The 27,413-nt window shown below is 44.4% G+C and overlaps 2 protein-coding genes across 2 annotated transcripts in view; one reads left to right on the top strand and one right to left on the bottom strand.

The window, feature by feature from the left end:
* Positions 1 to 22,544, bottom strand: part of LOC144483996 (uncharacterized) — a 53,459-nt gene extending 30,915 nt beyond the window's left edge. Inside the window, exons 1-2 of the mRNA XM_078202571.1 lie at positions 21,771 to 22,544; positions 7,238 to 7,576 (exon numbers count right to left, since the gene is read on the bottom strand). Coding sequence (XP_078058697.1) covers positions 7,238 to 7,576; positions 21,771 to 22,544 — 1,113 coding nt within the window. The remainder of the gene's footprint in view (positions 1 to 7,237; positions 7,577 to 21,770) is intronic.
* A 3,121-nt stretch (positions 22,545 to 25,665) lies between these two features.
* The window catches only part of LOC144483994 (uncharacterized), a 105,096-nt gene continuing 103,348 nt past the window's right edge, over positions 25,666 to 27,413 (top strand). Inside the window, exons 1-2 of the mRNA XM_078202570.1 lie at positions 25,666 to 25,703; positions 26,885 to 27,001. The gene's annotated coding sequence lies outside the window, so the exon portion shown is untranslated. The remainder of the gene's footprint in view (positions 25,704 to 26,884; positions 27,002 to 27,413) is intronic.

Here is a 27,413-nt window from a genome sequence, read left to right as displayed (position 1 = left end):
ATGACCAGGGTGAGGTTAGGGCCGGTCAAGGACAGTAGTGGGAACTTGTGTATGGAGTCAGTAGAGATAGGCGAGGTGATGAATGAATACTTTTCTTCAGTGTTCACCAAGGAGAGGGGCCATGTTTTTGAGGAAGAGAAGGTGTTACAGGCTAATATGCTGGAGGAAATAGATGTTCGGAGGGAGGATGTCTTGGCAGTTTTGAATAAACTGAAGGTCGATAAGTCCCCTGGGCCTGATGAAATGTATCCTAGGATTCTGTGGGAGGCAAGGGATGAGATTGCAGAGCCTTTGGCGTTGATCTTTGGGTCCTCACTGTCCACGGGGATGGTGCCAGAGGACTGGAGAATGGCGAATGTTGTTCCTCTGTTTAAGAAAGGGAATAGGAATGACCCTGGTAATTATAGACCGGTTAGTCTTACTTCGGTGGTTGGTAAATTGATGGAAAGGGTCCTTAGGGATGGGATGTACGACCATTTAGAAAGATGCGGATTAATCCGAGATAGTCAGCACGGATTCGTGAAGGGCAAGTCGTGCCTCACAAATTTGATAGAATTTTTTGAGGAGGTAACTAAGTGTGTTGATGAAGGTAGGGCAGTTGATGTCATGTACATGGATTTTAGTAAGGCGTTTGATAAGGTCCCCCATGGTCGGCTTATGATGAAAGTGAGGAGGTGTGGGATAGAGGGAAAGTTGGCCGATTGGATAGGTAACTGGCTGTCTGACCGAAGACAGAGGGTGGTGGTCGATGGAAAATTTTCGGATTGGAGGCAGGTTGCTAGCGGTGTGCCGCAGGGATCAGTGCTTGGTCCTCTGCTCTTTGTGATTTTTATTAATGACTTAGAGGAGGGGGCTGAAGGGTGGATCAGTAAATTTGCTGATGACACCAAGATTGGTGGAGTAGTGGATGAGGTGGAGGGCTGTTGTAGGCTGCAAAGAGACATAGATAGGATGCAAAGCTGGGCTGAAAAATGGCAAATGGAGTTTAACCCTGATAAATGTGAGGTGATTCATTTTGGTAGGACAAATTTAAATGTGGATTACAGGGTCAAAGGTAGGGTTCTGAAGACTGTGGAGGAACAGAGAGATCTTGGGGTCCATATCCACAGATCTCTAAAGGTTGCCAGTCAAGTGGATAGAGCTGTGAAGAAGGCCTATAGTGTGTTAGCTTTTATTAACAGGGGGTTGGAGTTTAAGAGCCGTGGGGTTATGCTGCAACTGTACAGGACCTTGGTGAGACCACATTTGGAATATTGTGTGCAGTTCTGGTCACCTCACTATAAGAAGGATGTGGAAGCGCTGGAAAGAGTGCAGAGGAGATTTACCAGGATGCTGCCTGGTTTGGAGGGTAGGTCATATGAGGAAAGGTTGAGGGAGCTAGGGCTGTTCTCTCTGGAGCGGAGGAGGCTGAGGGGAGACTTAATAGAGGTGTATAAAATGATGAAGGGGATAGATAGAGTGAACGTTCAAAGACTATTTCCTCGGGTGGATGGAGCTATTACAAGGGGGCATAACTATAGGGTTCGTGGTGGGAGATACAGGACGGATATCAGAGGTAGGTTCTTTACGCAGAGAGTGGTTGGGGTGTGGAATGGACTGCCTGCAGTGATAGTGGAGTCAGACACTTTAGAAACATTTAAGCGGTTATTGGATAGGCACATGGAGCACACCAGGATGATAGGGAGTGGGATAGCTTGATCTTGGTTTCAGATAAAGCTCGGCACAACATCGTGGGCCGAAGGGCCTGTTCTGTGCTGTACTGTTCTATGTTCTATGTCTCTATTTCCTTTTTCTAAATGGAGATCACAAATAGAACGTAGAACAGTACAGCACAGGAACAGACCCTTCAGCTCACCATGTTGTGTCGAACATGATGCCAAATTAAACTATTCCTTTCTGCCTGCCCTTGGTCCATATTCCTCTATTCCTTGCATATTCATGTGCTTATTTAAAACCCCCTTAAAGGCCCCTATCGTATCTGCCTCCACCACCATTCCTAGCAGCGCATTCCAGACACCGACCACTCTCTGTGTAAAAACACTTACCTCTCACATCTCCTTTGAACTTTCTTGAACCTTACGATCCCCCTGTACATTAACTGTATACTTATCCTTAATATTTGATCTTCCAAAGTGCAGCACCTCACACTTGTCTGGATTAAAATCCATCTGCCATTTCTCCGCTCATATCTGCAGCTGATCTACATCCCACTGTATCCTTTGACAACCTTCTACATTATCTACAACTCCATCTAGCTTTGTGTCATCTGCAAGCTTACTAACCCACCCATCCATGTTTTCATCCAAGTTATTTATATATATCACAAATAGCGCAGGTCCCAGTACGGATTCCTGCAGAACACCACTCGTCATGGACCTCCAGCCAGAAAAACACCCTCCACCACTACTCCCTGACTTCTATGGGCAAGTCAATTCTGAATCCAAGTGGCCAAGTCACCGTGAATCCCATGCATCTTAATCTTCTGGATGAGCCGACCATGAGGGACCTTGTTGAAAGCCTTCGAAAAATCCATGTTCACAACATCCACTGCTCTACCCTCATCGATCACCTTCGTCACCTCCTCGATAAAATCGATCAAGTCAGTAAGATGTTGACGGTGCTCCCACTGCAGTCCTGTGATGAAAATATAGACTGGTTGGTGAAATGTAGATAACAGGTAGAATTGATATCTAATGAGGACTTTATACTTTAGAATTGAATACAGGGCTCATTGTTACTAACGGGGAAAGAAGGGCTAAAACCCTTACCCAGAACCCTTTTCACACACACGTGGACATCTCTGAATCTGACGCACACCAAATGGAACGTTACACAAGGGGCTGGAATTCACTGGAATTTCTTAACAACCTTTCAATAGAAATGTCCTGGTACCGACTGTGACAAAGGACACAACAGACAGCAAGAACCAGGAGGAACCTTTAACCCAGAGAATGTTAATAACCTTGTTCAGGACACCGGTGCCAGGCACAGGAGGATCCCAGGAAAAACGGAACATTCAATTTCTGTCTGTTTCACAATTCTAAATGACTGATTCTTTAACATAGGAATGTTAAAAAACAGCATTGTGATATTCCAAGGTCAGTGTGTCTGGGAAAGGGGCACACTGCTGTGTTTTTATTTTAAACAGGAGGATCCATTGAAAAGCAGCTCTGGGCGATATGAGCACCTCCTGACCTACTTTCAGTTCATTTCAAATCACCCATCACTTTCCGTGGAATATTCTTTATTCTTTCCTGGGATGTGGACACTGCTGGCAAAGCCCCAGCACACGTTGCTCAGCTCCTAATTGCCCCTGAACGGAGTGACTTGCTCAGCCATTTCAGAGGGGCAGTTAAGATTCACCCACATCGCTGTGTGGGTCTGGATTCACATGTAGGCCAGACCGGGTAAGGATGGCAGATTTCCCTCCCTAATAGGGAGCATTAATAGGGTGAACCGGATGGGTTTTTACAACAATCGATGATAGTTTCATGGTCAATGTTACTGAGACGAACTTTATATAATTCCAGATTGATTCACTGAATTCAAATCCCACCAGCTGCCTGTCCCCAGATCCTTTGCTGCGTCTCTGCATTACTCGGCCAGAGACATTCCCACCACCTCCCCTGAGTGGAATATTCCACACAACCCCTTAGTTAAACAGGAAGGAGAAAAGAGAGGCTTTGACCTTTGGATGACCTCATCACCAACTACAGAAACCTTAAAGCTGACCATTCTGTAAAAGTTTATAAACTTTATTTTTATAAAACACAGAATAAGAAACAGGTGAAAAGTAATAATGGACGTTCCGACTGACATCAGAAACATTGATTGACCGGATAAACACTCACTGCATCACAGAGCGATCCTCAACCATTAAAGAATTGACCCACAATAAGGAATGAGAGAGCCTTATAAAAAGGGGCAGGAGTTTACACAGAGAGGCGACACCCACAGCTGCTCAGGATGATGGAATTCAGTTCAGGAAGGGGATAAAGTGAGAAGATTTTGTGATTCAAGGCAGAAGTATTGAACAATCTGGAATCAGTGCTTCTCGAGCTTGCTGACGAGCCGAACACTTCAATTAATCTCATCATAAAAACCCCCAGTGTAAATAACATGGATTTGACTGACAAATGTTGAAGTGTTGATTTAGACCCACAAGTTTTGACTTCCCATTTGAGCCTGGGGTACCTTTCTGTCTCTCTATTGCTCATGTCAATGACAGCCAGGCGACGGAGCTGAGGGCTGAATTTAGCTGAGAATAACGAGGCCTGCGCCCCAGTTGGGAAACTGCCCTGGGCGTTGCACTAATAGAGAGACAGGAAGCTGTTGGAGAACTGACTGGGAAATGGGCTTCCAACCAATCAGGGCACCGGAGGAGGTGACCGGGGCTGATGGTGACGTGACCCCCGGGGTTCAGTGTCCCTGTGTCCAAAGCGGGGAGTCACAGGAACAGGGGACAGAGGAGCTGAAGAGAATCCAGTTGTGTCCAGAACATTGTGAACATCCTTTACTCTGGTTGTCTTTGATCCTCAAGTCATTTTCTGTTTGTTTTAACCATGTTCTGTTTCATTAATAAACTTTTGTCAGTAAAAATATTTGATTGTTTTGGACTTTTCCTGATGAGATTGATGCACTTTAGGGAAAGTGGGTGAGAGGGGTTGGCAGGCTCTTTAACAGAAAGTGAGTCCCTCTGAGGTAATTGGCAAAGGAGCCAGAGGGGGAGATGGGATTTTATTTTTGACTCAGTGATGTTAGAAAATGGGGTTCAGGGAATCAATTAACCCTTTCTCCCCTTTTCCCAAACTCTGAAATGATTCCCAGTGATAACTCTTATTGGTGACAGTGGTTAGATTTTATTCAGTATCAATAAGAGCTGACACAGGCTAATGTCTGAGCAGTCGTATCAAAGTGCAACAGCATTACCATTACACTCTGGGTAGAAGCAGCATCTCCACGGAAATGCTCCCTGCTCTGCCCCAGATGCCATGGCACCAGTCAATGCAATATGTAAAACCTCGACAAATCTCTGTGCTCGGGGAATCCCCTCTTATACTTTGTTACATCACAATGTCTATGGAGACTGATTTAACCCAATCATTGCCCGGCTAACATTTGAATGAACCAATTACAAAACCTGTCATTGAACCATCTGTACTTGCCCAAGCCACGTCAAACTCTCAAACAATTGTCTTCCCACGCTCCGTCCCTGGTTCAGGGAGTCAGCATTCCCATGCCAAGCAGTGAAAACATGGTGGCCTTGACACACAGGTGTCATCCAGGATTCAAGGCACTCCTGTTTTCTCTGTCCTCTGGGAGCTGTTTATCTCCCTGCTCCCACACAGCAAGTCGTCTGTTCTCAGCTCTGCTGGATTTCTGCTGATGTTTTGCCCCTTTTACACCTTTCAGATCAACAAAACATTTGGTCAATGACCCAAACCACAACTTCCCATCCTGTCACCTGTCAACCATCCTTACCCAGAGAGTAATCACAACAGGAATAAAAACAGGAGAAGTGTAACAATCAAATTCAGAATAAATGCACAGCCAGTTATAGAATCGAATATCATATTCACTAATTAGCAAGAAAACCCAAAGTAGGGGGTCCCCCAGGATTCTTACAGTCCACACCTTGAGTGGGAGGAGAACTTTCTCTCTGACCCCTCACTCAATTTCACTCCGTTATTTTCGAGTTCTATTCTGGTCCCAACTGGGGTAACATCTAATCAAACTTTTCTCCTGAAGGAACACCGTGAGTTCTCGGTTACTTGTACGTTAGGACAGGTCCTTCAATCAACAGATCAACATGGATGTAAAAGATTCTCCAGCTCTCTCCTTACCCCTGTCCAACTGTGGACAGTTCTTACTCAGTATTATTTCTCCCAAGACCTCAATTGTCCCAATCTATAATATGACCCATTTTACTGTAATTTTCCTCACTTTGTGAGCATGTGCAGTGTGTTTAATTGGATCCTGATTGTTTTGAACTCAGTTTCTCTCTGGAGTGTGTGTCAGTGCCTTGATGATGTCACAATGTTGTCTCAATCCCCTGGCCACATTAACCATTTCATCTCCTGCTGTGTCTCAAGTAGCTGTGTGTGTTTGGGACCCGCTCTTCACTCCATCTCACCATGAATTTAGGCTTGCTATTTTTCACATGTAACAAATCACATCTACACACTCACTCCGGTATCCCAAAATCATGTCACACATTCTTAACTCTCAGATGTATTGATGAAAAGTTCAAAATGAGTGTCTGTCTTTCTTATCTCCCCCTGTTATGGAGCTGATGTTTCATTGAGTGGCTGGGCTTTCAAATGTGGATTTCTTTAAAACAAAGTTCATGGACAAGGATGTAAATATCTCCCAGAGAAAGTGATCAACTTATTCATCCCATCTACACATTCCAGCCTTTCACTGGAATGTAGGTGGACACTAGATTGATATATTCCATTCAACCACACCCAAGGTGAGTTATTCCAATTCCCTTATTGTCCTGTTGTGATGTATTTCTTCCAACTAACCACAGGAGACCCAGGGACAGGTTACAATAGTTTATTCATGCTTCAAGCCCAGAGGGAACAACCCCAGAGAAAGCACTGGAGGAGCACCCTCTTGTGATACAGCTCAAAGTCACAGCTCTGACACAGCTCTCTAATACAGTAATCACAGAGACATCATTCTAATACAACTCTCAGCTCCAAGTCACAGATACAGACAGCTTACACAGTTATTCAATACAGTGAGAAATGCAAGGGTTGTGAGGAAGAATATTTTGGTGCAGCGAATGGTAATGACCTGGAACTCGCTGCCTACAAGGGTGGTGGAAGTGGAGACAATAAACAATTACAAAGGAAATTGGATGGGCATTTGGGGAGTTTCAAACAGAAATGCTGACTAAATATCTCTGAACTTCCTCACACCCGGTCACTCTGTGATCCTTGTGAAATCTGAAACCAGATATTCACAACAAGACTCAAAGAGCATCAGCCCACTGGAGGCAAAGTTGTGAGACCAGCCAGTCCAGCAGAAAGAAACCCTCTGACCCTCCCCATTGACCAACTGTGAGAATGAACAAAATGCAGTCCTGGATGTAATTGAGAGCAGAAACAATAACAGCAGAATCCAACCCCTGGAATCACTCGTGAACCTGTTGGTGTCTCAGCAGCTGGGATGAAACTCTGAATCCCTTCCCACACTGAGAGCAGGTGAATGGCCTCTCTCCAGTGTGAACTCGCTGGTGTGTCTGCAGATTGGATGACTGAGTGAATCCCCTTCCACACTGAGAGCAGGTGAATGGTTTCTCCCCAGTGTGAACTCGCTGGTGTCTCCGCAGGGTGGATGACAGAGTGAATCGCTTCCCACACTGAGAGCATGTGAACGGTTTCCCCCCAGTGTGAACCTGCTGGTGTATCTGCAGATTGGATGACTGACTGAATCCCTTCCCACACTGAGAGCAAGTGAACGGTTTCTCCCCAGTGTGAACTCGCTGGTGTTTCTGCAGGGTGGATGACTGAGTGAATCCCTTCCCACACTGAGAGCAGGTGAATGGCCTCTCCCCAGTGTGAACTCGCTGGTGTGACCGTAGGCTGGATAAGTCAGTGAATCCCTCCCCACACTGAGAGCAGATGAATGGCCTCTCCCCAGTGTGAACTCGCTGGTGTGTCTGCAGCTGGGATAACCGAGTGAATCCCTTCTCACACTGAGAGCAGGTGAATGGTTTCTCCCCAGTGTGAACTCGCTGGTGTTGCTTCAGGATGGATAACCGAGTGAATCCCTCTGTACAGTGAGAGCAGATGAACGGCCTCTCCCCAGTGTGGCTGCGCCGATGAGCTTCCAGCAGGGATGGGGTTCTGTATCTCTTCCCACAGTCCGCACATTTCCATGGTTTCTCCATGGTGCAGGTGTCCTTGCCTCTCTCTTGGGTGGACAATCAGTTGAAGCCTCGTCCACACTCACAACATGAGTGCAGTCTCTACCCGCTGTGAATGGTGATATTTATTCAGGCTGCGTAACTGGTTAAAGCTCTTCAGTCAGTGCGCTGGAACACTCTCACTCGAGTGTGGCAGTGTGTTGGTACTTTTCCAGTCACACTGATGTTTGAAATCTTTTCAAATCGACAGACTGGACAAACGTTTCTCATTCTCGATTCAAAGGCCGATGATATTCAGCTCCCAAGGAATATGACTCTGTCAGATCTAGACGTGACATTTGAGATTTCGGAATGCGATTCCTCTTTCAATATCCTGTAAAATGAGTTTATTAAAGCCATCACTGTCGGAACAGGATAGAAATTCAGAAGATACAATTCCAGTTTCTATGGAACATTATTTCCTCTCTCATTTCCCAAAAGCTGTAAATCTCCATCCCACACACTCTCCCTCCATTCTCACTCTGCTGTATCTAGTATTCACCCTCCCGATTCTCCTGAAGGTGCTGATTGAGGCTGATTGACAGATCCATGCTCACTGCTTCCTCTCCAGCACATAGAAATCATAAGAAACAGGAGCTGCAGTTGGCCATTCAGCCCATCGAACTGCCTCAATCATTGATTGAGAATTGGCCAATCTACCTCAGCGTGGGGTGCATAATTCCAAAACTACGCACATACTTGAGTGAGGAAATCCCTCCTCATCTTAACTTTCTCTCCATTTTCCTACCTGTTCCCCATAACGCTTGACGCCTTTATCAATCAAAAATCAGTTTAACTCACCCTGGAATATATTCAATGACTCTCACCCTCCACTCATCCCTGTGGAGAAGAAATCCAAACACTAATGACTCTAATAGGCAAGAGATGAATGACTGGAAATATCTAAGGTAGCTACAGTACAATATGAGTTCTGTCTGAAGTTCAATCTTCATTCAGAGAGAGAGGAGCAGCAGCTTTGCTGGGCCGGAATGGAGGAAGCTGCGTGCAGCCATGCACACAAGTCCCGGACTCTGATTGGCTGGAGGACCAGCGCCCATCCGGTCCTCCACGGGCTGCCATTGGTCAATCTGCCGCATGTAGACAATGTGGGGGCGGAACCCGAGCCCACGTGGGGGTGGGCGGGGCTTTGACCGCCAGCCGCTCTGAGCTGGTGTCCAATCCGCAGTGTTTTGCTTCTGTAACCGGTGATATTGCTGCCAATGGGACACTGTGTGCTGGGAACGCCCCTCTGAGTCATTGTGACTCCCTCATCCTTTCTTGCAGCGAGATGTCCCGAGGCATGGTACATTGGGGAAACTATGCAGACGCTGCGACAACGGATGAATGAACACCGCTCGACAATCACCAGGCAAGACTGTTCTCTTCCTGTTGGGGAGCACTTCAGCGGTCACGGGCATTCGGCCTCTGATATTCGGGTAAGCGTTCTCCAAGGCGGCCTTCGCGACACACGACAGCGCAGTCGCTGAGCAGAAACTGATAGCCAAGTTCCACACACACGAGGACGGCCTCAACCGGGATATTGGGTTCATGTCACACTATTTGTAACTCCCACAGTTGCGCGGACCTCCAGAGTTTCACTGGCTGTCTTGTCTGGAGACAATACACATCTTTTTAGCCTGTCTTGATGCTCTCTCCACTCACGTTGTTTTGTTTCTTAAAGACTTGATTAGTTGTAAGTATTCGCATTCCAACCATTATTCATGTAAATTAAGTCTGTGTCTTTATAAGCTCTGTTTGTGAACAGAATTCCCACTCACCTGAAGAAGGGGCTTAGAGCTCCGAAAGCTTGTGTGGCTTTTGCTACCAAATAAACCTGTTGGACTTTAACCTGGTGTTGTTAAACTTCTTACTGTGTTTACCCCAGTCCAACGCCGGCATCTCCACATCAAGTTTAATGCTCCATGATTGTGTCTTTAATGACTGAATAGCTATAGGAATGTGGTCAAGCCTGCTAAATCCCATGATGCTTTATATATCAGTCAGTAATTCATTTGTTAACACAGTCCACAAGGATATATAAATACATTTAAAGGCAAAATATTGCGGATGCTGCGATCTGAAACAAAAACAGCAAATGCTGGAAAATCTCAGCAGGTCTGACAGCATCTGTGGAGAACTTTTGACAAAAGGGTCATCCACACTCGAAACGTTGGTCTATTCTCTTTTTAAAATATATATCACATAGCTGCCTCAGCCTTGGCCCACTCTAACACATACAATTGTGCAATGGTGACTGGCAGGTCAGACAACTGGTCAGAATATTAAAAATGGCCAAGAATGATGAAAAGAATGATAAGGGAGAAAAAATTTGAGTATGAGAGAAAGCTTGTTCGAAGTACAAAGACCGATAACAAATGGAGCACTGGCCATAGAGCAATAAAGCACAGTAACAGGTCCTTGGCCCAACTGGTCCATGCCGACCCACTGAACCTGTCCCTCAGAATTCTCTCCAGTCATTTATCCAGCACTGATGTCAGGCTCAGCAGCCTGCAATTACCCGGCTTCTCTTTGCTACTCGTCTTAAACAACGGAACAACATGAGCCACGCTTCAATCTTCCAGAACTTTGCCAGTGGAAGAGAAGAAGCAAATATCTCTGCAAGGGCCTCTGCAATTTCTTCCCTCGCCTCGCAAAAGATCCGAGAATACACTTGATCAGGCCCAGGGGATTTATCCACCTTAAAGTGCATTAAGGCTGAAGATATTTCCACCCAAGTAACATGTGTGTGGCCCAATACATAACCTCTTATTTCTTTAGCACCCATGATATTCTCCTCAGTAAACATGGGGAAAAATATTCATTAAAAATCTCAGCCATCTCCTGTGGCTCCACACACAGACAGCTATGCTGATTTTTAAGAAGATCTATTCTCTCTGTAGCCACACTTTTATTCTTAATATAGCTATAGAGCCTCTTGGGATTTTCTTTAACCTTACCTGCCAGATCTATATCATACCCTCTTTCTGCCCTCCTGATTGCTCTCTGAAGTGTTCTCTTACACTTTTTAATCACATCAAGTGATTCACTTGTCCCTGATTGCCTAAACCCAATGTATGCTTCCTTCTTTTACCTGACCAGAGCCTCAATGTCCCTTGTCAGCCAGGGATCCCTGGCTACATGACCTGAGCAAAGATAACAAGCCTGTACTGTGTTGTCAGCCAGCAGGCTGCTGTGGAAGCTTTCTTCATAACAGAGCAAGAGCGAGCCCTTTCTATATATTTAATTCAAGATTTTATAAGAGATTAGAGGGCAATTTATTTCGTCCATTACTTCAATTGGACTCGTCTCCATTCCCGGTATTTCTGGACCAGACGGGACCATTTCCCTTTTTTCTGGTGGATAATGGAAGTGTCACTGTGATTCTGATTTGATTTATTATTATGTGTATTAGTATACAGTGAAAAGCATTGTTTCTTGTGCGCTATACAAAGCATACCGTTCATAGAGAAGGAAAGGAGAGGGTGCAGAACGTAGTGTTACAGTCTTAGTAAGGTGTAGAGAAAGATCAACTTAATGCAATGCAAGACCATTCAATAGTCTGTTGGCAGCAGGGAAGAAACTGTTCTTGAGTCAGTTGGTACTTGACCTCAGACTTGTGTATCTTTTTCCCGACAGAAGAGAGTATGTCTGGGGTGTGTGAGGTCCTTAATTATGCTAGCTGCTTTGCCGAGGCAGAGGGAAGTGTAGACAGAGTCAATGGATGGGAGGCTAGGTTGTGTGATGGATTGGGCTACATTCACGACCTTTTGTAGTTCCTTGTGGTCTTGGGCAGAATGAATCCCTTCCCACACACAGAATAGGTGACAGGCCTCGCCCCAGTGTGAACTCGATGGTGTCTCAGCAGGTGGGATGACCAAGTGAATCCCCTCCTACACACAGTGCAGGTAAATGGTTTCTCCCTAGTGTGAACTTGCTGATGTACAATGAGGTTGGATGAATACCTAAACATTTTCCCACAGGATGTGCAGCAGAATAGCTTAACCTCAGCGTGAGCTTGCAAGTGTGACTGGAGGCAGAATGAGTCAGCAAATCCCTTCCCACACATGGAGCAGGTGAATGGTCTCTCTCCTGTGTGACTGCGTCGATGCTTTTCCAGCTGGGATGGGTAATTGAATCCCTTCCCACAGTCCTCACATTTCTGTGGTTTCTCCATGGTATCAGGGTCCTTGTGTCTCTCCAGGTTGGATGATCAGTTGAAATCTCGTCCACACACAGAATAAGTGTACAGTTTCTCCTCACTGAATGATGTGATGTTTTTTTCAGACTGTGTAACTGGTTAAAGCTCTTTCCACAGTCAGTTCACTGGAACACTCTCACGTGTGTGTGTGTGTGTGTGTGTGTGAGAGAGAGAGAGAGACTCGGTGCTTTTCCAGTCACACGAATTCTTCAAATCTCTACCCAAGTCAAATCAGAACAAACATTTCTCCTTCCACATTTAAAATCTGATGATATTCAGATCCTGATGAATTGAGCCACTCTGTTTGATCTTGATGTGATGTTTGGTTTGAACTTTTGGCTGTAAATCCTCACTTCCAATATTCTGCAAAAGTTTACAAATTTAATCGCTGTCAGAACAGGATAGAAATTCTGAACAGACAATTCCAGTTTCTCTGGAACATTTTTTCCTCTCTTTTAAATGTCGGTCCCACACACTCTCCCTCCTCCTTGGGCTGAGGTCCCAGTTCAGATGCTGGTCCCACATTCTCTCTCTCTCTCCTCCCTGAGCTAAGATCCCAGTTTAGATGCTGGTCCCACACACTCACCCTCCTCCCTGGGCTGAGATCCCAGTTCAGTGTTTGGATGAGTCTCTCTGTGTCCCCGGGCGGTGCATTGAGAATCCGATCGCCTTCATCCCGATACCGCACCGACACTGCGCATGTTTCATTCTCAGCCCGACCCCGCCCCTCATTCAGTCCGATTGGTTGGAGCATCAGCCGCTCACCCTCTGACCTCCAGCATCTCCTCTTCCGATTGGTCCGGAATTGGTGTCAATCATTGTGTTGGCACATGCGCGGTCGGTAGAGACGGAAGGCAAGAGCTCGAGCGAGAGGTTTTAAAATGCGAGTTTTGCAAAGGGCGAGTGCGGATCCAGAGCCAAAAATAAATCCGTAAACATAAATAGAGCCAGCAGGTAAGTTAGAGAGGCTTCATAAGCCCTCGGCTTCACTAAACCCTCAATAAGCTTTCGGTCCCGCGTTTGCTCGGCGCGGCGATCTTTCTCCAGGAGAGACCCCAGATACCGGCCACCATCTTTATAGAGGCAATCTGCACCAAAGCGCATGCGCTGCTGCCATCTTTATGCGGGGCAATGTGCACTCAAGTGCATGCGCAATCTCCATGCAATCGCAGAATGTACAACATCTGCCTCTTTACCTGCTCATTGCCCAAGGAGAAATACTCCTTTCAGGTGATGCAGCATTTCACTTATACTTCCTCCAACTTGGTGAATTATATTCACTGCTCCCTTTGTGGTCTCCTCTACATTGGGGATATTAAACATACACTGGGTGACTGCTTTGTGGAAACATCTTTCACTCCAGCCCCAAGCTTGACCCCAACCTTCCGGTCACTTACCATTTCAACTCAGCGTCTTGCTCTCATGCCCACCCTTGGTCTGCTGCAATGCTTCAGTGATACACAATGCAAACTGAATGAAAAACACCTCATCTTCCAATTGGGCAAGTTACAGTCTTCTGGACTCAACATTGCATTCAACATCTTTAGAATGTGAACTTTCCCTTCCATCTTCACTCTCCTTTTTTGTTTTCTGCTATTCAGTTCCTCTTGGCTTGTCCCAACACAACTGCCCTGCATGGCCACTGTCCCTTGTTGTTCAGTTTTGCTCCCACTGAGTACTGACCTCTGATCTTCCATTAACACATTCCGTATCTAACCTTTGCCACAGTCAACATTCTTCAATCCCTAATGATTCCATTAACACCCTCTTTTTTCTCATGCCCCTGACATCATTGTCAATCTCTCCTTAACTCTGACCGATCACTAGCTTTCCATTCTGCCCCACCCCTCTTCAAGTTTATCATTTATATCTTTTTTATGTTCTGTAGAAGGGTCACATGGACTCAAACATTAACTTTGTTTCTCTCCACAGTTGCTCCCATTCTTGCTGAGTTTATCCAGCATTTTCTGTTTTTATGCATGATCTTTATAGGTGGCAATGAGCCATTCATAAAATGTGCGTTCACTGGGACTTTCAGATCAGCAACAATAGAATTGTAAACCCATGGTCACTCAGTAGTATGGAATTTAAGTATTGCTGATTGAAAGAGATGTGTTTTTGAAGCTTTTCATCTTGCACTCATCCAGACAGATGCAGAAATACCAAACTTCAAAGCAAACAACAATTGCTGCTGCATGAGGAACATGTATTGACTGGTTCGACAGTCAGTTCTGATTGGTTAGGATGTTGCCATGGAGAATGCACCAGGGAACTATCACTCCTGCCTTTGTTTAGTTTCAGAAAAGGCCCATTGCTTGGACATGTTCCTTCTACATGCAGAGGGCAGCTCCCTGTGTTTGACTATATATAGCTTCTCGCAAGTGTAAGTAAAACACTTTATAAGTCCAACTGATAATCTTTACAATTTGGTATGCTTGTGTCTGTCTGGCTGAGTATAAGATACAAAAGGTTTTTAGCAATACTCCAGTGCCTTAAAGGACAAAAATACAGCAGCTAGAGGGAGAGGTGAAGGGGGAGAGTTTCAGAGTTTGGGGATGAGAGACTGAAGGCATGGTCTCAAATGGTGGAGCAATTAAATAGTGAATGTACAAGAGGCCAGAATGAGAGCAGCACAGATATCTCAGCGGGTTGCGGGGCTGGAGGATAATATAGAGATAGGGAGGGATGAAGCCCTGGAGAGATTTGAACACAAGGAGGAGAATTTTAAACTAAAGACATGAGTGGGACAGGAATTTGCAACTTTGGGGATCAAGAGATCAAAGTGTTCCATAGGAACTAGAATTTCCTGTTCTTCCGGTGATGACTTTGTAAACTCTTTTTGCAGAGAATTAGAACGGGAGGATTTGCAGACGAGAAACTCAAACCAAGTATCACGTAAAGAGCCGACAGAGTCACTCGATTAATCAGGATTTGAATATCATCAGTCTTCGAATGTGGAAGGAGAAATGTTTGTCTGTTCTGCCCGTGGGAAAAGGTTTGAAATATCAGTGTGACTGGAAAAGCACCGAGACACACACCCACCCGAGTGAGAGTGTTCCAGTGAACTGACTGTGGAAAGAGCTTGAACCAGTTACACAGCCTGAAGAAACATCACACAGTTCACAGCGAGGAGAAATTGTACATGTGTTCTGTGTGTTAATGAGGCTTCAACTGATCATCCAACCTGGAGGGACACAAGGACACCAACACCATGGAGAAACCGTGGAAATGTGGGGAGTGTGGGAAAGGATTCAATTCTCCATCCCTGCTGGAAATTCATCAGCGCAGTCACACTGGGGAGAGGCCATTCATCTGCTCAGAGTGTGAGAAAGGATTCACTCAGTCATCCCAATTGCTAACACACCAGCGGTTTCACACTGGGGAGAGGCCATTCATCTGCTTGGAGTGTGGAAAGGGATTCACTCAGTTATCTGACCTGCGGAGACACCAGCGAGTTCACACTGGAGAGATACAGTTCACCTGCTCTGAGTGTGGGAAAGGATTCATTCAGTCATCCAATCTGCTGAGACACCAGCAAGTTCACATTGGGGAGAGACCATTCACCTGCCCTGTGTGTGGGAAAGGATTCACTGGGTCCTCTGATTTGCTAAGTCACCAGCGAATTCACACTGAGGAAAAGCTGTTCAGCTGCACTTCCTGTGGAAAGAGATTCAGGTCTTCAGCCCAGCTCAATGTACACCAGCGAGTTCACACTGGGGAGAAGCCATTCATCTGCTCTGAGTGTGGGAATAAATTTGCTCAGTTATCTCACCTGCAGACACACCAGCGAACACACACTGGAGAGAGACCATTCACCTGCTCTGAGTGTGGGAACAAATTCACTTGTTCATCGCACCTGAGGAGACACCAGCATGTTCACACAAGGGAGAGGCCATTCACCTGCTCCGAGTGTGGGAAGGGATTCACTCAGTCTGGCAGCCTGCTGAGGCACCAACGAGTTCACAATTAACTGCAGGGATTGGATTCTGCTGTTAGTGCAGTTCAATACTGACTGTTCATAAGACCATAAGACATAGGAGCAGAATTAGGCCATTCGGCCCATCGAGTCTGCTCCGCCATTCAATCATGGCTGATTTTTTTCTCATCCCCATTCTCCTGCCTTTTCCCCATAACCCCTGATCCCTGATCTATCTCTGTCTTAAAGACACTCAATGACCTGGCCTCCACAGCCTTCTGTGGCAAAGAGTTCCACAGATTCACCATTTCCTGGCTGAAGAAATTCCTCCTCATCTCTGTTTTAAAGGATTGTCCCTTTAGCCTGAGGTTGTGCCCTCTGGTTCTAGTTTTATCGAGTTTGGATTTTGTTTCGTTGATGTTAATAATCCCTGTAACTGGGCTGAAGTTTAAAATTCTAGATCTAGAGCTGATTGCGTTCTCAGAGCTGCAGCTTCCCTTTAAGAACCGCTGCCTCTGATCTTTCCCCATAACTCAGCAACTCTCATCAGAAATTAGTTTACAACAAGATTCTGAACTTTTACTTCAATCCTAAATTGATCTTTGGTACAAACTCTACAATTCAGTGTGTGAGAGGTTCCACTGATTAATATCACCAATTAGAAAGTGCTGATTAATCCTTGCTGACAATTCTTACTGACTTGCACATTACACACAGTGACACCTCCATTATCCACCAGAAAGAAGGGGAATGAGAATTGATGGAGAATCGTGAGTTCCCAAATCTTACCCCTGCAGTGGGTACAGAATTTTGATTTTCAAGTTTGCTGACGACACCACCATAGTGGGTCGGATCTCAAACAATGATGAGACAGAGTACAGGAATGAGGGAGAGAATCTGGTGAACTGGTGCGGCAACAATAATCTCTCCCTCAATGTCAACAAAACGAAGGAGATTGTCATTGACTTCAGGAAGCGTAAAGAAGAACATGTCCCTGTCTACATCAACGGCAATGAAGTAGAAAGGGTCGAGAGCTTCACGTTTTTAGGTGTCCAGATCACCAACAACCTGTCCTGGTACCCCCATGCCGACACTATAGTTAAGAAAGCTCACCAACGCCTCTACTTTCTCAGAAGACTAAGGAAATTTGGCATGTCAACTACGACTCTCACCAACTTTTACAGATGCACCAAAGAAAGCATTCTTTCTGGTTGTATCACAGCTTGGTATGGCTCCTGCTCTGCCCAAGACGCAAGAAACTACAAAAGGTCGTGAATGTAGCCCAATCCATCACGCAAACCAGCCTCCCATCCATTGACTCTGTCTACACTTCCCGCTGCCTCAGCAAAGCAGCATAATTAAGGACCCCATGCACCCCAGACATACTTTCTTCCACCTTCTTTCCTCGGGGAAAAAGATACAAAAGTTTGAGGTCACATACAACTGACTCAAGAACAGCTTCTTCCCTGCTGCCATCAGACTTTTGAAGGCACCTACCTCACATTAAGTTGATCATTCTCTGCACCCTAGCTATGACTGGCTGTGATTATAACACTACATTCTGCACTCTCTCATTTCCTTCTTTATGAACAGTATGCTTGTCTGTATAGCGCACAAGAAACTACTTTTCACTGTATACTAATACATGTGACAATAAATCAAATCAAATCAAAAACGTATTCCCCTCAGCTCGGGAGTGCACACAAGTTCCAATCCAAGTACTCGGCTGTAAAAAAAAATCACAATGTCCGATAACCCTATAAAATCTGAAGAAATTTCTGGATTATTATAGAAGTAGCTCACTGTCTTATGAAGAAAGCTTCCACAGCAGGTTACTGGCTGACAAACACAGGACAGACCTGTTAACTCTGTTTGCAGCACAGGCCTTCGATCTCATGACCCTCATGTAATCTAACTGTCTGCGTGAAGGTTAAAACAGGCTCTCGAGAGCGAAGAGATTTTGAAGTGATCTGTACTGACTTCAGCCCAATACCCACACTCTGGCTCACAACAGTTAACCATTCAGAGGAGACTGCAGCCACCAGCTACAGAGACCAGCACTCTCTCTGTGTCACCCTGTTTGTCCTCTGGGACTGGTAAACCATTCTCACCTGTCAGTTTGTGGGTTTTTCCTGTTTATTTAGCTTCTGCATCACACTTAAACTGTTTTTCCTCAATGAAATACTTTAAGTCACTTCTGAGCTCAACACCCTTTTTGGGTAATCTGTGATTTGTGAAGCTAAATCTTAGAAGTGGTGTTCGGAGTGGGATCAGTTTTCGTTAAATATGAATGGAGAAGTTCCTAAGTGAAGCCAGGACTATACAATGGCACTGCCTCATTACAGGGAATGACTGATAGATAATCTGAGAGAAAACAGGCCGGCCGGGGGTGAGAGATATCCTGTGGATTGGAGAAAAGGGTGACACGGATTACGAGTATATCCTCAATAGGATTTCTAAACCGGTTCAGAAAGGACAAATTGATGAGGTCCAGAATCAGTTAGAAAATATCCACAAGGTGGATGCAAGTGGACAGAGACCTGGAGAATCTTTAAAGTTCGTGCATGAACTTATGTTTGAACCAGATGTATTTACAGCATGTCAATAATTTAGAATTGTGAAAGATGATCTGCAGGTGGGGAGGATGAATCTAAGTCAACAGTTATCACACTTACTGGAAAAGTTTTGACATTTACTCTCGATGGCAGCTTATGGATTTGTGTGGCTGATTCTGATCATTCGAGTAGCTTCAGTCTGTTATCCAGGGAATGTCATTCAGAAACTAGGAAAGCAAGCTTGGAAACAGCTTAAAATGGTGAGGTTAGTCTGAAATCAGTTGAGATGTCAATAAGGATAATCCCTCTCTTGGTGGGGACATCTTTAAGAAATCACCAATAACCTTATATAAATCTTTGGAAATGTATTGACTATTATGGGGGTCTCTCTCTCACTCCTTTTCTTATCAGGAAAGCTTTCTGGGTTGATAAACACAGGACAGTGTGGACCTGTTGTCTCTGCCAAAGACACTTCTGTAGCACAGAACCTGAAACAAGACAAACTTGATCGGCTTGGGGGGTTGTCATGACTCACATGGAAACCAACTGTCTGAGTAACGATTAAGCCGGATGTCCGAGCAAGCAATGAGTCACAAAATGACTTCATGAATATCCGATGGGAATAGGAGGGATTACCTTGATTATCTGTGCTTGACTAATGGACAATTGAATAAGTGATTGATGTAAGACCCCAAAAATAAGGTTTATGAATGGGCCTTTGAGAGGGTAAATCACATCAGACAGCAAAGAACTTCTCAAAGTGATCCATCCATCCACACTTGTCCCTCTTCACTGGACATGTGAGAAATAGGTTTATAGATGTGGCCTAATGTACAATGAATGATGACACTTTAAAATGGAAATTCCACACAAGTTGCTGAAATCGAGTGTCTGTTGCCATGGCTACTGAGTAGGTTTGTGAATGTGCCAAAGACTCACAAGCAGAGCGATCAGTCTAAATCACTTCTGAAAGTTACTGTTGGATCTCCACCAGTCATTCAGACAATGTGTTCCAGATCGTCATAATTCACTGAGTAAAATTATCTCTACTCCATCCTGGATATTTTGCTAATTATTTTAAATCCGGGATCTGTGGTTACCAACCATCCCCACAATGGAAACAATTTCTCCCGATGTAGATGGGAAATGTTTTTTAAAAATCCACACCTCTATTAAATCATTCCTTAACCTTCTCAGCTTGAATAAGAACAATCCCAGCTGCTGCAGTCTCTCCACAGAACTAAAACCTCTCATCCCTGATACTATTCTGGGAAATTTTCCCTGCACCCTCTCCAAGACCTTGACATCTTTCCCAAACTGCGGTGCTCAGCATTGAACACAATATTTCAGCTGGGGATTAATCAGTGATTTATAAAGATTTACTATAATTGTCTTGCTTTTGTACTCCATGTCTCCATTAATAAACGGAGGACCTATTAGTTTTATATTTAAACAGATTGATCAACTTGTCCTGTCACAGTAAAGCATTTGTGTACATCCACTCCCAGGTCACTGCATTCCTGCACTCTGTTTAAAATTGTCCCACTTAGTTTATTCTGCTTCTCCTCATTCTTCCTTCCAAAATCTATCATTGATTGTGAATCACTTTGGGATGTTCTAAGGGTGTGAATGTTTCTGAATGAACACAAGAACTTTCTTTCTCTTTTACAGCTGATTTTGATTTTGTAGATTTTGCTCCAAAGGTTAAATAGGGATTGATATTCAAAGTTAATTACGTGACTGATCAGGAACAACTTTAGCTGGGAGTGAGTGAATTGAAATTTAAGTTAGTTTATTTGGTTGGCCAAAAAGATTTGAATCAGTGAATTGAGAGGAAAGATCCCAGACAGCGGTTCTTCAAGGTCCACTGCAGGCCTGACAGCTCGATCAGCTCAGGAGAGCTCAACAACTCCACATACTGTCCACAGGGGAGTTCCCCTGCTGCAGTGGGAACCAACATTCCTGTCTTAACTAACACTACCATGGGTTAATCGGTCTGACTGCTGTTTGTGGAATCTTACTGTGTACAAACTGACTTGAGAAACAGTAACAACATGTATAAGGTGTTGGTGAGGCCACACCTGGAGTACTATGTACAGTTTTGGTCTCCTTATTTGAGAAAGGATATCCTGACACTGGAGGGGGTGCAGAGGAAATTCATGAGGTTGATTCTGGAATTGAGGGGGTTGGCTTATGGGGAAAGACTTTGTGAACTGGGACTATACTCATTGGAATTCAGAAGAATGAGGGGAGATCTTATAGAAACATATCAAAGATTATGAAGGGAATGGATAAGATAGAAATAAGGAGGTTGTTTCCATTGGCAGGTGAAACTAGAACTAGGGGTCATGGCCTCAAAATAAGGCAGAGCAGATTTAGGACTGAGTTGAGGAGGAACTTGTGAATCAGTGGAATTCCCTGCCCACTGAAGCAGTTGAGGCTACCTCATTGAATGTTTTTAAGGCCAGATAGATAAGTTTGAACAGTAAATGAATTAAGGGTTATGGACAGTGGGCGGGTAAGTGGAGCTGAGTCCACAAAAAGATCAATGATCTTATTAAATGGCAGAGCAGGCTCAAGGGACCAGATGACCTACACCTGCTCTTAGTTCTTATGTCTTTATAGAACGTGTTTAATGTAACAAAACATTCCACTATGCTTCAGAGGAGTTTGAGAAAGAAAAAACTGACACGGAGTCACATGGGACAATATTCGGAGAAATGGACAAAACCTTGATTGGAGAGGCAGATTTTAACAATCACCCTTAACCAGGAGAGAGTGTTGGAGAGGACAGTGAGCTTGAGGGAGCCTTTGAAAAAGGAACTAACTTGTGTTTGTGATGTTAAACGATTCAGACATTGGTATTTAACATAAAGCTGATTTATTTGACTTTTATCGACAATATTAACATCTATAAGTAGGCTGGAGTTTATTATCAGCAGAAATAGACCTTGATCAGCAATGTTCATTCCTGACTTGATTAACCACAAAACCTAACCATTGTAGTTACTCATGAATTCGCTGGTGGGTCAGCAGGACAGATGACTGAGTGAATCCCTTCCCACACTCGGAGCAGATGAACCGCCTCTCGCCAGAGTGAATTCGCTGGTGTCTCAGCAAGTGCAATGAGGTAGTGAATCCCTTTCCACACTTGGAGCATGTGAACGGTCTCTCCCCAGTGTGAACAAGCTGATGTGTCAGGAGGTCAGATGATCGAGTGAATCCCTTCCCACATTGGGAACAGGTAAACGGTTTCTCTTCAGTGTGGCCTCGCTGGTGTGTCAGCAGGTTGGATAACTGAGTGAATCCCTTCCCACAGTCAGAGCAGGTGAACGGCCTCTCCCCAGTGTGAACTCTCTGGTGTACAATGAGATGAGATGAATGTCTGAACCCAGTCCCACAATGAGAGCACCTGAATGGTTTCTCATCAGTGTGAACACGTTGATGGGACAACAGTTCCCTGGAACTTTTAAAACATTTCCCGCAGTCTGAACATTTAAAAGGTTTCTGGTCAGTGTGAACTTGCTGGTGAGCCAGCAGATGAGACAAATGAGGGAATTTCTTTCCACATCTGGAGCAGGTAAATGGTTTCTCCCCTGAGTGAACTCGCTGGTGTATCCGTAAGTTGGATGACTGAGTGAATCCCTTCCCACACTCAGAACAGGTGAATGGTCTCTCCCCAGTGTGAACTCGCTGGTGTATGATTAGCTGGGATAAGTGACTGAATCCTTTCCCACACTCAGAGCAGCTGATTGGTCTTTCCCCAGTGTGAGCACACTGGTGAGTTTCCAGCTCAGCTGAGGAGCTGAATACTGCTGCACATTCCTCACATTTCCAAGTCATCCCCCCGCTGTGACTGCATTTGTGCTTTGACAGATCAGATGATTGGTTGAAGCCTCGTCCACACAAACAACACGTGTATGGTTTCTTCCCACTGTGACGAATGCTTTCTCCTTCCATGTTCAAAATCCAATAATATTCAGGCTATGATATTAAGGGTGACTCCGTCAGATCCTGATGTGATGTTTTGTTTGAGACCAGACCACAAATCCTCCCCTTCTAAAACCCTGTGAAATTGATTTAAAACAGAAAAAAGGGAGTGAGAGAGAACCCACAACAACACAAAGGCAGGTTGTCAAATTGAGCTGAATGAATCTGGTAAATTCTGGGGCCAGCAGGAGGAAATAGTCACCATGAAGCTGCTGGATTGTCATAAAAACCCAGTTGCTTCTCCATGTGGACATGGAGAGAATGTGCAAATTCCACATAAAGTCAAATAGAAATATTCAGAATGTCACAAAGACGAGTGAACTGTCCAATTAATCCCATTCATCATAACTCTGCCAATTTACCTTCTGCAAGTATTTATCCAATTCCCTTTGAAAGTTACTATTAAACCTGCTTCTAACACCTGTCAGTTTGTGCATTTCAGATCACATCAAATCATTGTGTAAAACAATCTCCTTATCATGCCCTAAAGTTAGGCTGTCAATTATGTTAAATCTCTGTGTCCTCTGCTTACAGACCCTCCTGCTCCTGGGAAATAGATTATCTCCATTGACAGATCCTCCTGCTCCTGGGAAACCGTTCCTCTCCATTGACACTATCATAAATCATTTCTCATTTTAAACATCTCTATTAAATCTCCCCATCATATTCCCTGATCTAAAAACCCACGTTTTTCCTGTCCTGAAGAATCATATGGACTCAAAATGTTAACTGTTTCTCCTTGAACAGATGCTGCAGGACCTGCCGAGGTTTTCTGCTTTTCTCCCTGATTTTCCTTCTATAATCAATCAGAAACCCTTCATGATTTTGAACATCTTGATTAAATAGGAACACACAGAGCCTGAGAAAGATACAGAGGAGAGACAGAAAGACAGAGAAAAATCGAGAGAGATTTTAAAAAGCAGAAAGTTGAGGTTGTCAAAGATAAAAGCTGAGAAACAGAGGAAACAAGCAACACAGAATGATATAAAATATAAAGGAGCAGGCTATCAGTTCCCGGCTATGGGGATCAGAGCGAACTCTGACTGAACCACAAACACAGCCGGTTATATCTGGGAATGGAAACTCTGAACAGAAATAATAGGCTCATTTGTAAATGTCACCGCAATGTGATCAGTGTGACTCTGCCCTGACTCTGTGGACAGATAAAGGCCACATTGACAGATGTTCTCACGAGATTGTGGTCCCTGGATTTATTTTCTGCTCAGAAGTGAGATGTGAGGTTTGGAACCGGCAGCAGAGAAACAGGAAGTTGTGTTACCTGAGAATGAAACAGCCAGAGTCAGTTTGATGTTATCACCGTGAACGGTCTTCCTTCCTGTGAGGGTGAACTCACCCTGACAGCATCAAGAACAACCACACAGATTGCTACTGGTCTCAGCATTACATTCACCTCCATTCCCATGTTAAACAATAAATATGCATTCTCTCTACTTTCTGACAGCCAATCTTCTATCAGAAGCAGTGCAGGGGGTAATATGTTACCCCCTGCACTACTAGCTTTTGTTTTCCATGATAACCTTTGATGTGGCACCTTATCACATGTTTTCTGGAATTCAATTCAGCAGATCCACAGGTTCCCTTCTATCCACACGTTACTTCTTCAAAGAACTCCAATTGGTTCAACACAATCTCATTAAACTATGCTAACTCTTCCTGATTACCTTGAGTTTTTCAAAGTGGCCAGCTATAACCTCTTTAATGATTGATTCTAACATCTTCCCCACAACAGATGTCTATCTAACTGGCCTAAATTTCCTGTCTTATGCCACCATCCATTCTTGAATTAGAGGGCTTATATTTGCTACTTTCCAGTCTGATGGAACCTCTCCAGAATCTAGGGAACTTTGGAAAATTAACTCCAACAAATCTACTGTCACTATCTCATTAACCACCTTCTTAAGATGCTAGAATGAATTCCATCACGACCCAGAGACTTGTCAGTTGCAGCTCCATCAGTTTGCTCAGTACAGCTTCCCACGTCATTGTAATTTCTCCTAGTTCCTCTCTCCCTTCCACCTCCCGATTTACAGCTAGGACTGGCTGGTTTTGTATTTTCTATAGTGAAGATAGAAGCAAAGATTTGTTTATTTCATTGGCCATTTATTATCTATTATTACTCCCCATTCTCAAGAGAGCCAACACTCACCTTATTCCTCTTTTCCTTTTTAATGCCTATAGAAACTCTTGCTATTCATTTTTACATTCACAGCTAACTTCCTCTCATACTCTAATGTTTTTCTTCCAATTAACCTTTTAGTCATTCTCTGCTTTTCTTTATATTCCAGCCAATCATCTGACCTGCCGCTCACCTCTGTGTAGCTATACACTTTTCCCTTAAGTTTGATGCTTTGAGGAAGAAGGAGACAGGGAGATGGAGAGCCCTTCAAAAGGAACTATTTAAAAATAATAACAATTCGTGGGGTGCGGGCATTGCTGGCAAGACCAGCATTTGTTGCCCAACTTTTGAGATTCTCATCGGAGCTGTAAACATTTAGATTAAATCCCACCATCAAAAAATTATTTCCCAGCTGAATGTGAAAATTGACTCACTCAGTCATCCCATTTACTGATACAACAGCACAATTACACCAGAGCAAGACCACTCAAACACTTAACATTTGCAAAGGGATTTCCTCAGTAGTTAACTTTAAAAGCTCAAAGCATTTTAAATACTCCTCTTATTGGCGAGGGATAGTTTAACTGTTCTGTCTATGAGGGCACAAATCACTTGTTCACCCCAACGAGTTCACATTTAAATGCAGGTGATTGTTATGTTATCAATCACACCCAGGACAGAAGTGTGCTGCAATGCCTATGCTGCTTAGTTGCTGTATGAAGTGATGTAACACATTTGAACCTTGGCCTAATGGTACCAATCATAATCAGATCGCAAATCATATTTTCTATTGAACGACATGCGTTTGAATGGCGAGGTGGTTACCCAACATTCTCTGCGGGTGAGACTGTGCCCTATCCAACATTACTGCAATTGTTACGCAAGCGGGGTACCTGGCACTGACTGGAACATGCGCAGTGTCTGACTCTGACCAGAGCATGCGCATTCCGGGCTGCGACTGGAGCTGCGAGGAGCCGGAAAGAAATAATGGAGTGAGGTTCAGTAATGGAGCCGCTGGGTGACCGGGGAGGGATAGAAGCAGCGGAGTGGGCTGGGAGGCTTCATAAATACCTGTGGATGCCTCAATCCAGATAACATGTTCCCGGTATCGTTTCAAGCGGTACAGAACATGGTCGGAGCTGAGCGGCTCCAGGCCCGGGTTACCGGCCGCCATCTTTATAGGAACAATGTGCAGCAGGGCGCATGCGCTGTGAGCCTGGACCAGTTACCAACTCTCCCGGATTGGACTGGAGTCTCCAGGAATTTTTTATTTGTCCAGGGAATGTGGGAGTCGCTGGCTGGACCAGTATTTATTGTCCATCCCTAATTGTCCTTGAATTGAGTGGTTTGCTAGGCCATCTCAGAGGGCATTTTAAGAGGCAACCACATTGCTGTGGAGATATATTTAGACTAGAACGGGTAAGGATGGCAGATATTTTTCCTAATTCATTCACACTGTGGGTGTCCCTGGCTGGGCCAGCATTCATCACCCATTTCTATTTGTCCTTGAACTAAGTTTCAGAGGACATTTTAAGAGTCAACCACATTGCAGTGGATCTCGAGTCACATATAGACTAGACCAGGTAAGGAGAGCAGATTTCCTTCCCTCAAAGACATTAGTGAACTAGATGGGTTTTTACAACAACGAACAATGATTTCATGGTCATCAGTAGGCTTTTAGTTCCAGATTTTAATTATATTCAAAATTCACCATACCATAGGATCATAGAATCCCCGCAGTGCAGAAGGAAGCCATTTGGCCCATCACCCAGCCCTATCCGTGTAACCCTGTACATTTAGCATAGCTAGTCCACCTAACCTACACATCTTTGAACTGTGGGATTCAAACCTGCATCTCTGGAAAATTGTCTGGACATTAAAAAATATACTTTTTTGTAATTTCGTTTGAATATTTCTCTTCACTGGGTATTAAAATATTGACAATAGATAAAAGTTGTTTGGTTGACCATCAATCGTCCTGTAACGTGATGAGTCTTTTTGCTTTCCAATTGGCCTAGGAAGGCAGTGTGGAATGAGGTTGGACGATGGGGGCAACATAAAAGATGTGATAAAACCTCCAGGAATACATTTAATCACAGTTGGCGATTATGGAGTAGAGAATGTTGTGAATTTCTATCCTGGACAGACAGTGATGGTTTCTGTAAATTTACAGGGTGCTGGAAGTGGAGAATTGACAGACGCGAAACACAAATCAAACATCACATCGTGATCTGATGGAGTCACTCGAAAAAATCAGGACCTGGATATCAGCAGCTTCTGAATGTGGAAGGTAACAGGTTTGTCGATTCTGTCTGAGAGAGAAGATTTCAGGTCTCAGTGTGACTGGAAAAGCCCTGAGATTCACAAATCCTGGAGAACTGTGCTTGGTTCTGAGCAACATACCTTAGGAAGGACAGAATGGCTTTGGAGGGAGTGTAGCACAGATTTGCCTGAGTGATATTTGAACTCCCCAGGTTAAATCACAAGGTGAGATTACAGGAAGTCATTATAGCACAGAGGAGGCCATTTGGCCCATTGAGTCCATGTCATCTGTCTAGAGCAATCCAGTCCCATTCCCCTGCTCTATCCTCATATCTTTGCAGATTTCTTTTCCTCCAATGTCTATCCAATTTCCTTTTGAAATTATTCATCATGTCCATTTCCACCCCAATCATGGGCAGCAAGTTTTGGGTCATTAGCCC

The sequence above is a fragment of the Mustelus asterias genome, unplaced genomic scaffold (genome assembly GCF_964213995.1).
Source record: "Mustelus asterias unplaced genomic scaffold, sMusAst1.hap1.1 HAP1_SCAFFOLD_85, whole genome shotgun sequence".
Lineage (NCBI taxonomy): Eukaryota > Metazoa > Chordata > Chondrichthyes > Carcharhiniformes > Triakidae > Mustelus > Mustelus asterias.
Note: the sequence above shows the minus strand (reverse complement) of the source record. Positions and strands in the feature narration are given on the sequence as shown.